This window comes from Lipotes vexillifer, unplaced genomic scaffold (assembly GCF_000442215.2).
Source record: "Lipotes vexillifer unplaced genomic scaffold, Lipotes_vexillifer_v1.1 scaffold433, whole genome shotgun sequence".
Taxonomy (NCBI): Eukaryota; Metazoa; Chordata; class Mammalia; order Artiodactyla; family Lipotidae; genus Lipotes; species Lipotes vexillifer.
In genome coordinates, this window is record NW_006774285.1 from 1,613,882 (window position 1) to 1,626,548 (window position 12,667).

At 37.5% G+C, this 12,667-nt stretch overlaps 1 protein-coding gene across 4 annotated transcripts in view; it reads left to right on the plus strand.

Moving 5' to 3' along the window:
• Positions 1–12,667, plus strand: part of RPS6KB1 (ribosomal protein S6 kinase B1) — a 39,346-nt gene that overhangs the window by 7,590 nt on the left and 19,089 nt on the right. For 3 of the 4 annotated variants that reach the window (XM_007449085.1, XM_007449083.1, XM_007449086.1), the window contains 3 exons: positions 964–1,084; positions 2,314–2,382; positions 12,309–12,456. In XM_007449085.1, coding sequence (XP_007449147.1) covers positions 964–1,084; positions 2,314–2,382; positions 12,309–12,456 — 338 coding nt within the window. The remainder of the gene's footprint in view (positions 1–963; positions 1,085–2,313; positions 2,383–12,308; positions 12,457–12,667) is intronic. The other variant, XM_007449084.1, reaches the window with a different exon arrangement.

Genomic DNA, 12,667 nt, shown 5'->3' on the forward strand with positions numbered 1-12,667 from the left:
GAGAGCCCCCTTTTCCTGCCGGAAAAATTAAAATTTTAGAAAAGCTCCCCAAATCAAATGCTTTTTTTTTTTTAACATTTATTTATTTACTTGGCTGCGTCGGGTCTTAGTTGAGGCACGCGGGATCTTCATTTTGGCACGTGGGATCTTTAGTTGCGGCATGTGAACTCTTAGTTGCGGCATGTTCCCTGACCAGGGATCAAACCCGGGCCCCCTGCAGTGGGAGCGCGGAGTCTTAGCCACTGGACCACCAGGGAAGTCCCTCAAATGCTTCTTATTTTGCTTGTAATACATCATCCAAACAGAGATCTGTTCAATCTTATGTCATTTTAGGCAGGCTTCATTAGGTGATTATGGTGTTTAGTCTGCTTTGTACCCCATCTTCAAGTAAAAAGCCTTGGACTGTGGGCAGACTGAGAAGATCACTCATAGAGAAAGCATTTAAGTGACAGATAAATTGCCTCCCTTTTTGGAGTCTTTAAATTAAGCAGATGTGGAAAGATGCATGGATATAATTTATTAGCAAGAATTTTTAGCTAAAGACTTGAACTAATTGGGTAACTTTAGAAAGCTCTCATTTTCTGAAGTTGCCAAATGAAGTTGGATAACAGCTGATCTCATAGACATTTTGAATGAACTAAATTTGAATAACTAGAAGACTTTTTTCCCTTTGTCAGCTTAATAAACGTGTTCTAATTTATCTTAGTTTGGGGAAGCTTGATGCTTATGAAAATAAATAATCAAAGCATGTTCTGTAAACAAGCAGATAAGCAAACAGTTATCAAGCCACCCTAATCTTGACCTACCACGTCATTGAATCATTAGTTTACTTAGAGCACAGATACTGTATTTGTTATCATGCACCTTTTTCCTTTTACTTAATTGGATTATAATTCTCTAACAGTATGCTAAAGGTAATTTAACTTTTTGCAAATTTACTTTTGGTTTTGCTTTTCTTCCCAGTGGCATGGAGCATTGTGAGAAATTTGAAATCTCAGAAACTAGTGTGAACAGAGGGCCAGAAAAAATCAGACCAGAATGTTTTGAGCTACTTCGAGTACTTGGTAAAGGGGGCTATGGAAAGGTAGGAAGTATTTTGAAATGAGAGCTGTTGTCTGTCCTGTGTGGATTAATTTTTATACCCTGATTCCAGCAGTACTCTTCAATCTTCGTTAGCTATCAGCAAAGGATATGATCACTTACCTGGTATTATTTGAGGGCTATACAGAAGTTCTCCTTTTCCTACCACCGTTCACATAAAAGCCCGGCACACTGTAGGCACTCAGTCAATATTTGTGGAATAAATAAATAGGCAGCTGTGCCAGGCAAAGTCTGCTATTAGAGGATTCATTCCTTCCTTTGGTTAAATGGTACCATCTATTGGTATCCTTTAAAAAAACAAGCAAATAAACTACTGCTTACTTTCAAGAGGCATGGCACATTAAATTGGTATCTGTTACTGAGACCTTAATCTAAATTAGTTTTCTTTGACTTGCAGTATTTGGAGCAATAGAGTTAGGGAAGCTGAAGAATATAAGAGGGGAGAAGAAAAATGAAGAGAACCTCTTAGTTTCATAGTTTTGCTAGAGGCTTTCTAATTTAAGACCTCACCTCTGTGTGTTCTGCCCAAGAAAATTTATACCTTGCCATTCTCTATCAAAAGACAGAATTTGGATAACATTTTAGAGTTAGGATTAAGCTTGAGAACTATTTATGCTATCGTGTAATGTTCATTTTTGCAAAGCATGACATTTGTAGTTTATTCTTAGGCTTAAGGACATATTCTAATATGTTCTTATCATCCTGAATGTGTAACACATGGACTGTGAATCAGACATTTTAGCTGTTGCATGAAAACAGCAGCTAAATGACAACAATGACTATTGTAGCTAGTCATTTTAAGGAATAGGTAATTGCTGTCAACTATTATTAAATAGTTATATGTGAAGCATCCCTGAGAATTTATGAAATATTTTATAATTTCTGTGTGTCTCGGAAACCTGATTATAGCTTTTTCTATGAAAATTTGGATTTTTTAAGTAGCACCGAGTGCTTGTTATAGGATGGTCATTGCCCAGCTTTGCCACCAGATGTCAGCAGACCAGACAGGAAAGTCCCATGTTGTGTAACACTTTTCACTACTAAATCTTTAATATAATCTCTTAGCTCATCATTTTTGTACACAGTCGTTCATGGTACTAGTTTTTGTAAGAATACAGACTGCTATATCGTTTGTTTTTATAAGTAGGAATTAAGGGATTGTGACTAGCATAATTTAGCTTTTAATAACGCACACTTTTATTTTTCATCTAGGTGTTTCAAGTACGAAAAGTAACAGGAGCAAATACCGGGAAAATATTTGCCATGAAGGTGCTTAAAAAGGTGATTTCTCCCCTCCTCCCCAACGATATTCTTAATTGCTATAAAATCCATATTTTGGTCTAAAATTCTCAGTCAAAAAATGTATTTCTAACACAATTCTAAGTCTTCTTGGAATGTGGGATACACTTCATTATTGTTATTCTTGTTTTATTCTGCTTGGTGAGGGTGCAGAGGACAGCTGTTTCAATTCTCCTCTGAGGTAACTCTTTTAGCCCTTTGTTCTGGTCTCTGTATTTCTAAGTAATAAGTTCTGCTATGACTTAATTCAGTAGTTTTAGAATTATGTATTGACTTCCTGTTTTATTCTTTTTTACTCCTTTCTTCCTTTTTCCCATCCTCATCTTGCTTCATTTTCTTTCTATCTACTATTGTCTTCTCACACCTTCCATCAACTCTGTAAAACACCTTTCGGGCCAGTGTTCTATGATCATACTTATTAGATAATTTACTAGTTCCATTTATTTTCCTAGAGACATCCTATAGGAACCTTCTGTCCTCCTGTTCTCACCTGTACTGATAGTTATCTAGGCATAGCTATCATTACTGGACTTTCCCTGCACCACAATCCTTGGAATCCTGACTCCTTCAGTGTTGGATCTTTGGTTCCTGGATTCCATATGTTCCTTTTTCTTAGTTTGTGTCTCGTTCCCTTGCTTTGGTGACCATTTACTGGTGGGTCCTGAGGAACTGAATCAAGGTAAATTTTTTGGGAAATATTGCATATTTGAAAATTTTCTTATTATATTCTTATACTTGTTTGTATGGATGCAGTTTTGAAGTTGAAATCATTTTCACACAGGATTTTGCTCCATTTTTGTCTAGCTTTCAGCATTTCTGTTAAGGAGTCCCTTGCCATATGATTCCCAATCCTTCATAGATCTATTTTTCTTTAAGATATTTAACATTTTCTTTTTATTTTTAATGTTCTAAATTTTTGCAGTGATGTGTCTTGCTTTGATTCTTATTATTTATTTTTATTCTTTCAATCTTGAAAGTTTCAGTCTTGTAGCTCCAGGAAATTTTCTTTTATCTCTGATAATTTTCCCCCTATTGGTTTCTTTTCTTGGAATTGCATTTACTTGGATGTTGGACCTCCTAGACTGATATCTATTTTTCTTACCTTTCCGTTTGTCCACTTCTTTATCTTTTTGTTTACTTTCTGAGAGTTTTCTAGAAATTTATTTTCTAATCATTTTACAGATTTTTTTTTTTTGGCTGTGCCATACAGCTTGTGGGATCTGAGTTCCCAGACCAGGGATCGAACTTGGGTCCCTGGCAATGCAAGCATGGAGTCTTAACCACTGGACTGCCAGGGAATTCCCTTACTGATTTTTTTTTTTAACTATCATATTTGTGGTTCCCCAAAGCTCTTTTTGTTTTTTCTTTTTATAGCAACCTATTTTGTGAGTACAGTATCTTCTTTTATTCCTCAGAGGGTTTTAATTATAAATTCTTTGAAATGTTCTTTTGTTCCATGCATGTGTCTCTTTTCTAAGTTCCTGTTTTCTTTGACTTTGATTTAGTGGTTTCTTGTCATGTCAGAGGCTTTCTTTAGATGGCTGGTGTCCTTTAAGAGTGGAACTCTGAAAAGCTGATCAGAAGTTATATGTGTGTAGGCTTCTCTGTAGTGCAGTCATGAGATTAGCTGGCAATTGAGTAAGAACTTCCAAATATCAGTGTCTGAAGGTCTTTTTTCTGGTATGGATCAGTTGGTACTGAGAAAGATCCTCTATTCTCTTGCCTAGAAAAAGCATTTTCGAGCTGGATGACAGAGAGGAGATGGAGATCTCACCTTTCAACACCAGATTTTCACTGAAGTCACTTTTTTTGTTTGTTCTGTTTTTAATTTTATTGAAGTATAGTTGATTTACAGTGTTATGTTAATTTCTGCTGTACAGCAAAGTGATTGTCACACATATATATATTCTTTCTCATCCATTATTGTTTATCACAGGATATTTATTAGAGTTCCCTATGCTATACAGTAGGACCTTGTTGTTTATCCATCCTGTATATACTTGTTTGTATCTGCTAATCCCAAACTGCCAAATCATCCCTCCCACACTGCCCTCCTTGGCACCACAAGTCTGTTCTCTATGTCTGTGAGTCTGTTTCTGTTTCATAGATAAGTTTATTTGTGTCATATCTTAGATTCCACATACAAGTGATATCATATGGTATTTGTCTTTCTCTGTCTGACTTACTTCGCTTAGTATGATAATATCTAGGTCATCCATGTTGCTGCAAATAGCATTATTTTATTCCTTTTTATGGTTGAGTAATGAAGTCACGTTTTTACTGTAGCACTGTACTCTGTATCTGATCCTTCACTCTTTTTATTTTTTTCTGGACACTACATCACTCTGAGAGGTAGTTCCCTGGCTGGTTAGTGTGGGGATGGGAATCTTGTTGGTCTCTCTGTTCCTTATAGAGATTTTCAGATAATCTCTCTGTTTTCAGTCCTCCACCTTCTGCCTTCTGCAGTCCCTAATGATTCCAGTTTTTTTCCTTTCTTTCCTTTTATTTTTGCTACTAATTTTTGAACACTGCTAGGGTTCTGTAGATGGATTCAACTTCTTTTGTTATGCCTCTTTGCAGGCATTTAGGTTTGATCATACCCCAGTGTACTAAGTCATGCACTATTGCTTTATCCCCACTCTGTCTTCACTTTTTGAGATGTGGAGTTACACGTGTTTCTTAGTTTTATTGAAGATGGATTATGTATGTTTGGTTTCTTGTTCTTTTTGTTTGGGATTGATTTCTGAAAAGAGCTCACTGTCTTAAAACAAATCTTAGTAGAAAACTACTATTAAAAGACAATCAAAATGACTTTTTAAAAAAATTATAGCGTTTGTAATATTTTTGTCCTATCTTCTTCCTGATTTTTACTTAAGTGGTACAAATGACTTCCTAATTTAATTTAATTTTTTTTTTTTGGCTGCGTTGGGTCTTCGTTGCTGCACGCAGGCTTTCTCTACTTGTGGCAAGCGAGGGCTACTCTTTGCTGCGGTCCACGGGCTTCTTGTTATGGTGGCTTCTGTTGTTGCGGAGCACGGGCTCGAGGGCGCGTGGGCTTCAGTAGTTGTGGCATGCAGGGTCAGTAGTTGTGGCATGCAGGATCAGTAGTTGTGGCACACAGGCTCAGTAATTGTGGCTCACGGGCTCTAGAGCGCAGGCTCAGTAGTTGTGGTGCACAGGCTTAGATGCTCTGCGGCATGTGGGATCTTCCTGGCCCAGGGATGGAACCCGTGTCCCCTGCATTGGCAGGCGGATTCTTAACCACTGTGCCACCAGGGAAGTCCCGACTTCCTAATTTAAAAGCTGAGGAACAAATACTATGACCACAACTTTATTGGTGATTGTCTTAAAGAAGCAATTTAGGTATTCTCAACTTCAGTTTCTATATCAGTAAGCTGGAATTAACCTGCCATCTGGCTTTTCCATTTGGAATAATTTGAGATTAATGATTCTTTATCTGTAAAATATGTTAAGTCTAAAATTAAAGACAGTTTAATAATGCTTGTTCTAGAAATGTTGACAGAAGTACTGGTCAGGATTCTTAGAATAATCCATTCCTTTTGATATGTTGCTTATACATGCCTGATAATCAGGGCTGAGCAAAAATTAGTTATAATAATATCTTTTTTTTTAATTAGTTAATTAATTTTTGGCTGTGTTGGGTCTTCGTTGCTGCATGTGGGTTTCTCTAGTTGTGGCGAGCGGGGGCTGATCTTCATTGTGATGCGTGGGCTTCTCATTGCCGTGGCTTCTCTTGCTAGGGAGCATGGGCTCAAGGCGCGTGGGCTTCAGTAGTTGTGGCTCATGAGCTCAGTAATTGTGGCTCTCGGGCTCTAGAGCGCAGGCTCAGTCATTGTGACGCACGGACTTAGTTGCTCCACCGCATGTGGGATCTTCCTGGACCGGGGCTTGAGCCCGTGTCCCCTGCATTGGCAGGTGGATTCTTAACCACTGCGCCACCAGGGAAGTCCCCATAATTATATCTTAAGTGATGTATGTTTCTGGCACTGGTATCTTTAATGGAAAGAAGAGGGTGGTATCTTTAATGGAAAGAAGAGGGTATTGGGTTTGTTTTTTTTTATACTGATGGTGAGTGGGCATGGTATATTGGGAAATCCATAGACCTAATTACTTCTAATTGTCAGGCTTCCTTTTTGTGCCCAGGCATCTAAAACCTAACTTGCTTGCCTCTCCTTTTGCTTAGTTACCATTCCATCCCACTGTTGGTTTTTGCTTTCCCCAAGCCTGCCTAGATTCTTTCCTTGAGCAAAGAGCACTGTCTGATTCTTTCCTTGCTGTTCCTGAAAACAAGCTTACAGCAGAAAATAATGAAAGTGAAAAGGTTGCTAGGGTTAGGTCCAAGGTTTTAATTTCTAAATCGCTAGGTAAGATGACTGTGTACTCCCATTGAGTTTCTTCTTTTTTTTTTTTTTTTTCTGCGGTATGTGGGCCTCTCACTGTTGTGGCCTCTCCCATTGTGGAGCACAGGCTCCGGACGAGCAGGCTCAGCGGCCATGGCTCACGGGCCCAGCCGCTCCACGGCATGTGGGATCTTCCCAGACCGGGGCACGAACCCGTATCCCCTGCATCGGCAGGCGGACTCTCAACCACTGCGCCACCAGGGAAGCCCGAGTTTCTTCTTTTGATTTTGTTATCCTTAAAGCAGAGTACTAACCCTCTTGACCTGAGTATGGGTAAGAATATACCTCTTTCTAGCCTTAAAGATGAAATCAGAATAAACCAGATGTCCCCTTGTCTTAAATGAGTTGCTTACATCTGGACAATCTGTCTGGATTTAGCACTTCTGGGATTGTTTACTCATTATGAGAATGGTCCCATTTGGGTACTTGTTCATGGTGGAAAGTTGAGGAAAAGACTATTTCCAACAACTATCTCTCTACCCTACCAGTTGCAACAAAAATGTACTTTGGAAGCAGAATACTATTGCTCATGGCATTAGTTCAGCTCACACTGTAAATTTTAGAACCTTTGGCCAAAGGCTTGTAACTCACAGATTGGTCATACTTCTTTCATTCCTTCTTTTACTGAACCAACTGAGACTCTCCAGTGTGCCAGGCATTTTGCTAGACATTAGGATTTAGCACTTGAGACAAATGTAGTCTCTGCCTCTCGCTCTGCTCACTGTGTAATTCAAGGGAAGAACTGATAAGCTTATCCTTGCAATTTCTCCTCTACTCTGGTCAAAACCTTTTCTACTTTGAGGTTTAAGCCTATACTGCTTTCTTATCTTTTATCAGTCTTTTTTCCCCCACTGCCAAGTCTTATTGCCCTGGTGTCTTCCGTGTCCTTGTACTAAATAAGTAATCAATTGCCTAGCCTTCTAATTCCTTGTTGATCCCAACTCGTCAGCATTCACCTCCATTCCACTTCACCAGCCCCCATAGCTGTATCCTCCACCCCTGAAACATTGGACTACAATAGAGCAGTAACACTCTCACTTATTTATTCCCACAATGCCTGGTCTTTGGCCCTAAGCCCTTTTAGTGCTTTGATCTTTCTGTTTTTTCTTCAAGTTCTTAGCCCCGTTCTAATTTCAGTTTATTCCTAATCTAGCCTAATCAACATGATCTGCCACTTCAGTCACCTGCTATCCCATTGACCTTATGTTCAGGAAAGTTCTAATCTAATCAGTTTATTTGTTAATGCTCCTTTATTCCTGTATCTCAGTTACTGAACATCACTGGCAGAAATCACACAAACTTTTAAATGGCTACTGGGACAAATTCATAGTCCTGAACTCATGTGGACACTTAGAACTCACCAAATGTCCCTAGACAACTCCTTCCATTCTCTGCAACTATTAGAGCCTTTACTATCAGTCCCACTATTCTTTTTTAGCAGACTGCCTCTCTTTCTATTTGAGGCTGTCAGATCTGATTCCCTTCAACTTCCTGTTCAAATCCTTGTCCCCAGTACCATATTGTCTACATTTTCACCTGTCTTTACTTCCCTCTCTCCAGGCTTAGTGGGAGATGTGTTCCTCCTTCTTTCCAAGGCTAAACACTCTCTTTATGTTTTGGATCCCATCACTTTCTGCCTGTTCAGGGTCTTTATCACTTCTGCCTCTTTTTTCCATCCTCTATCCTAACTTCTTTCTTTATATAAATATATTCATGTCTTTGCCATATTGAGAAAACAAATCCTTTCTTCACTCAAGGTCTATTGTAGCTTCCAGTCTCTGCCTTTCATAGCTGAATTTCTTGAGAAGTCATGTTTTATTATTTTTTTCCACTCACTATATTTTGACTTCACAACTCTACTCTTTCGATGAAATGCTTGTCCCCTGCATCACCAGTGATCTCCTAATTGCTGAATCTAGTGGTCTTTACTTAACTCATCCTTAATTTACCTCTCTGTTATATTGAAGCTATTGACCACAGCATTTTGAAACTCCGCTCCCTTGACTTCTATGATTCTTCTTTACTATTTCTTCATCTTCTCTTCTTGGCCTCTTCTCAGACTTTCTCAAAATTATTTATTTAAAAACTTTAAACCTCCTGAACAGTTAAAAAATAATGCATCTTTGAAATTTTTCAAACTTCCCAAAGAGTTACAAGAATAGTACAGTGATAACCAATTGTTAAGTTTGCCATATTTTCTTTGCCGCTCCCTCAGTTTCTCCTCTCTCAGTATGTATGTGTGTGTATATTCAAAGTTTTAATTTTTTTGGTATACAATTTGAAAGTTATTTGTAGACATGGCACTTCGCCCTTAAATTCTTTAGTATGTATCTCTTAAGAATAAGGGCATTACATACATAACTACAATGTAATTGTCACATTTGGGAAATTTAACATTGATATACTATACTGTTTTCTAATACATCGTCCATACTCAGACTTCCCCAGTTGTGTCAATAATCTCCTTTATAGCTATTTTGTTTTGTTTTTAACATCCAGGATTTAATCAAGGATCACACATTGCATTGAGTAGTCCTTTGTCTTTAGTTTCCTTTACTGTAGGGTACTGTGTCTTTAGTTTCTTTTACTTTAGTTTCCTTTACTTTTTTGTCATTCATGACATTGACATTTTTTGAAGACTCTGGGCCAGTTGTTTTGCAGAGTATCCCTAATTTGGATATGGTTCATTGTTTCCTCATGAAAACACTTAAATTTTAAATTTAGGTTAAATGCTTTCTGCAGGAATATTTTACAGGAGCATTGTGTTCTCAGTGCATGGGCTCAGGAAGCACATAATGTTGGTCTGTCTCATTATTTGGTGAGACTGAGTTTGATCACTTTGTTAAGGTGGTATCCACCAAACTTCCCATTCTACCGATACCTTTTTCCCTCTGTAATTAAAAAGTATCTATGGAATGAAAGTTAGAGATTGTGTTAATATTCTGTCCTGATAATCTTCTAGAAACCCAATGGTTTTATTACCCATTGTCTCTTAGCCAAATCAAATAATACTCTGGTGATTATAAAATGGAGACTTTTCTATTTTTATCATTTTTTCTATATTGTCATTCTTCTGTAAAGAAGAGCTTTTCATACTTGCTTTTTTAAATTTAATTTTTTAAAATAGTATGGACATTTTTTCAGTGTGTTATCCATTTCTTTCATTATTCAAATTTTGGTCCGCAAATTTTCCCAGGTTTTGCTAGAGAGAGCTCCATTAAGATGGCTTCTGTGTCCTTTTAACATATGCCTGTTAGTTTTTGAGTAGTTCCTTACTTTCTGTATAATAGCGTGCTCCAGGTTTACCTTGCACTTTCCCTGACCCTGGCCTAGAACCGTCTGATTCTCCATGGAACCCTGTTTTTTTCGGTAGAGAAACCAAGATCTGGGTGCCAAGCTATACTCTTTGCTACTGAAGTCTCATTGTTTCTGGCTCTTTCAGTACACAGAACTAGGAAGTTTTGTTTTTGTTTTAAATCATGGCTTCATATTGATATTCCTAATTTCAGTTCCATAGGGTTCTTCTTTCCTCGGCCTACGTTTGCATCTCTGTTTTTCCACAGTGAGAAAAACCTGGTAACAACATCAGTACATTTACTCATTTGCTTAGTTGTACAATACATACATAATAGTTTGAGAATTATAATACCAATACTATGAGTAGCTATAAACCTACTAAGTGTGGTTTAAGATTTTTTGGCAATTTTTTTTATGCTTACATATATGTCACTAAGAATGTTCAGTGTAAAGTTATTTAAATATCTTTTTTTTCCTTTTGTGGTAAAATTATCAAAGTAATAGTCAATTAAATTTATGTATTTCTGTTGTATTCAATTTTATTTCCCTCCCCCATCCAGATTTAATTTTATTTTTGAAATGTATAAAACATTAACATGGTTCAGAATTTAATAATCACAATAATGATATTTGATTTAGGTAAGAAAAGAAATGAATGGTAAAACCCTTCAGGTTTTACTCAGAGGTCCCATTCCCTTTCCTGCCTTTCCATTGTCATTAGCTTTTTTTTTTTTTTTTTAAATAGGTTTCTTGTTGGGATGTTTTATGTTATGTTATTTTTTTGGACACGCCACAACCAGGGATCCCCAACCAGGTATCAGACCTGGGCCCTTGGCAGTGATAGCGCCGAGTCCCGACCACTGGACCGCCAGGGAATTCCCTGTATCATTAGCTTTTGACTTAATTTAGGTGTGCTCATTATTGCAGATATAAGCATGTACCTATTATATATATTCTTATTTCCACTGTTACACAAAAGGTAGCATACTGTGTTACTGCTGTGCCATATATGCTCTTTTGCACCTTGCTTTCAGAGATGTTCCTCATTCTTTTTACAGTTTTTTTACACAGGGTTTTCATGCAGTATCCTGTGCATGGGCATTTAGGTTGTTTCTAATGTTTCACTTTTACAAATAATATTGCAACTAATGGCCACGTATATATGCTTTTTCATGTTACTAGAGGTGTACAAGAACTTAGAATTTAAGACTTAGCATGTCCAAAGCAATATATCATTTTCCCAAAACGTTTTTCTTTGTTTCCATTTCCTGTTATTGAATGACACCATTACTTACACAGAAACCATGGTATCATCATTTCTTCTCATATCTCCTTAGTCAGCGAGTGCTAGTGATGCACTTTTATCCTTTTTTTCCCCACCTTCATTTTCTTAGTTACAGGTTTTACTTCTTGCTTAGTTTACTAGCCTTCTAACTGGTGTCATTTCTTCCCTAAAACTTCACACTGCTACTAGAACTGTCTTTCTTAAAGCCAAAGGTTATTCATTTACCTTACCTCAGCATTTCTCCTCTGCCTCTAAAATAAGATTCAAATGCCTTTGCCTAGATGCCCAGGCCTTCCATTTCCTGTATGTCCAGCCTAATACATGTCCTAACCACTTCTAACCATACTGAACGACTTTTAGATCCTCGAGACGTGTCCCGTCCTGTCAAGCCTCTTTTGCACTGGGAATGCCTTTTTTTTTATACCCTCTACATTTCATCTTAATAACTTTTTATGATACAGCTTAGGTATCTCCACCTCCAGGAATACTTCTTGCCAGGTCAGATGTAGTTCCCATGGCACCTTGTGCTTAGCTCCATTGACTCATCTCTCTTCCCTGGGACTTTGGGCTCCTGTGGGCTAGAGACTCCTTCTGTTGGTTCTGCTTTCTTGTTAAGAGCCTATAAAATAGTAGACATTCAACAGTTAGTGAATATATGAATAAATTTGATCTATTTACATTAAAACAGATTATTTAGGTTTTCATCTACATGTTTACTACAAAAAATCCAAACAGTGCAGATGTATATAAGAAGTGAATGTCTTCCATTACCCCATCTCAGTCTCCAGTGGGAACTATGATTAATAGTTTAACGTTGGCCAGAAAAGCACAAAATAGATTTTCCAGTTACTATAGGATAAAAATGTCTACTACTTTGTTCTTATAGATCATCTCTTTTCCTTTAGGCAATGATAGTAAGAAATGCTAAAGATACAGCTCATACAAAAGCAGAACGGAATATTCTGGAGGAAGTAAAGCATCCCTTCATTGTGGATTTAATTTATGCCTTTCAGACTGGTGGAAAACTCTACCTCATCCTTGAGTATCTCAGCGGTCAGTACACAGCTTGGTGTAATTATTTGCATTAGCTCCAGAAACTTGGTCAAAACATTATTTTCCAATAGAAAAATGCTTTTTCCCAATGTGACCAAATAGTTCTTAAAATTGACAAATACATTGACATAAGGAATTCAGATGTGACGAAATGTTTCTTTTTGCAGACAAATGTGAAGGAAACTTTAAAGGTTAAGTCTCCCCCCCCCCC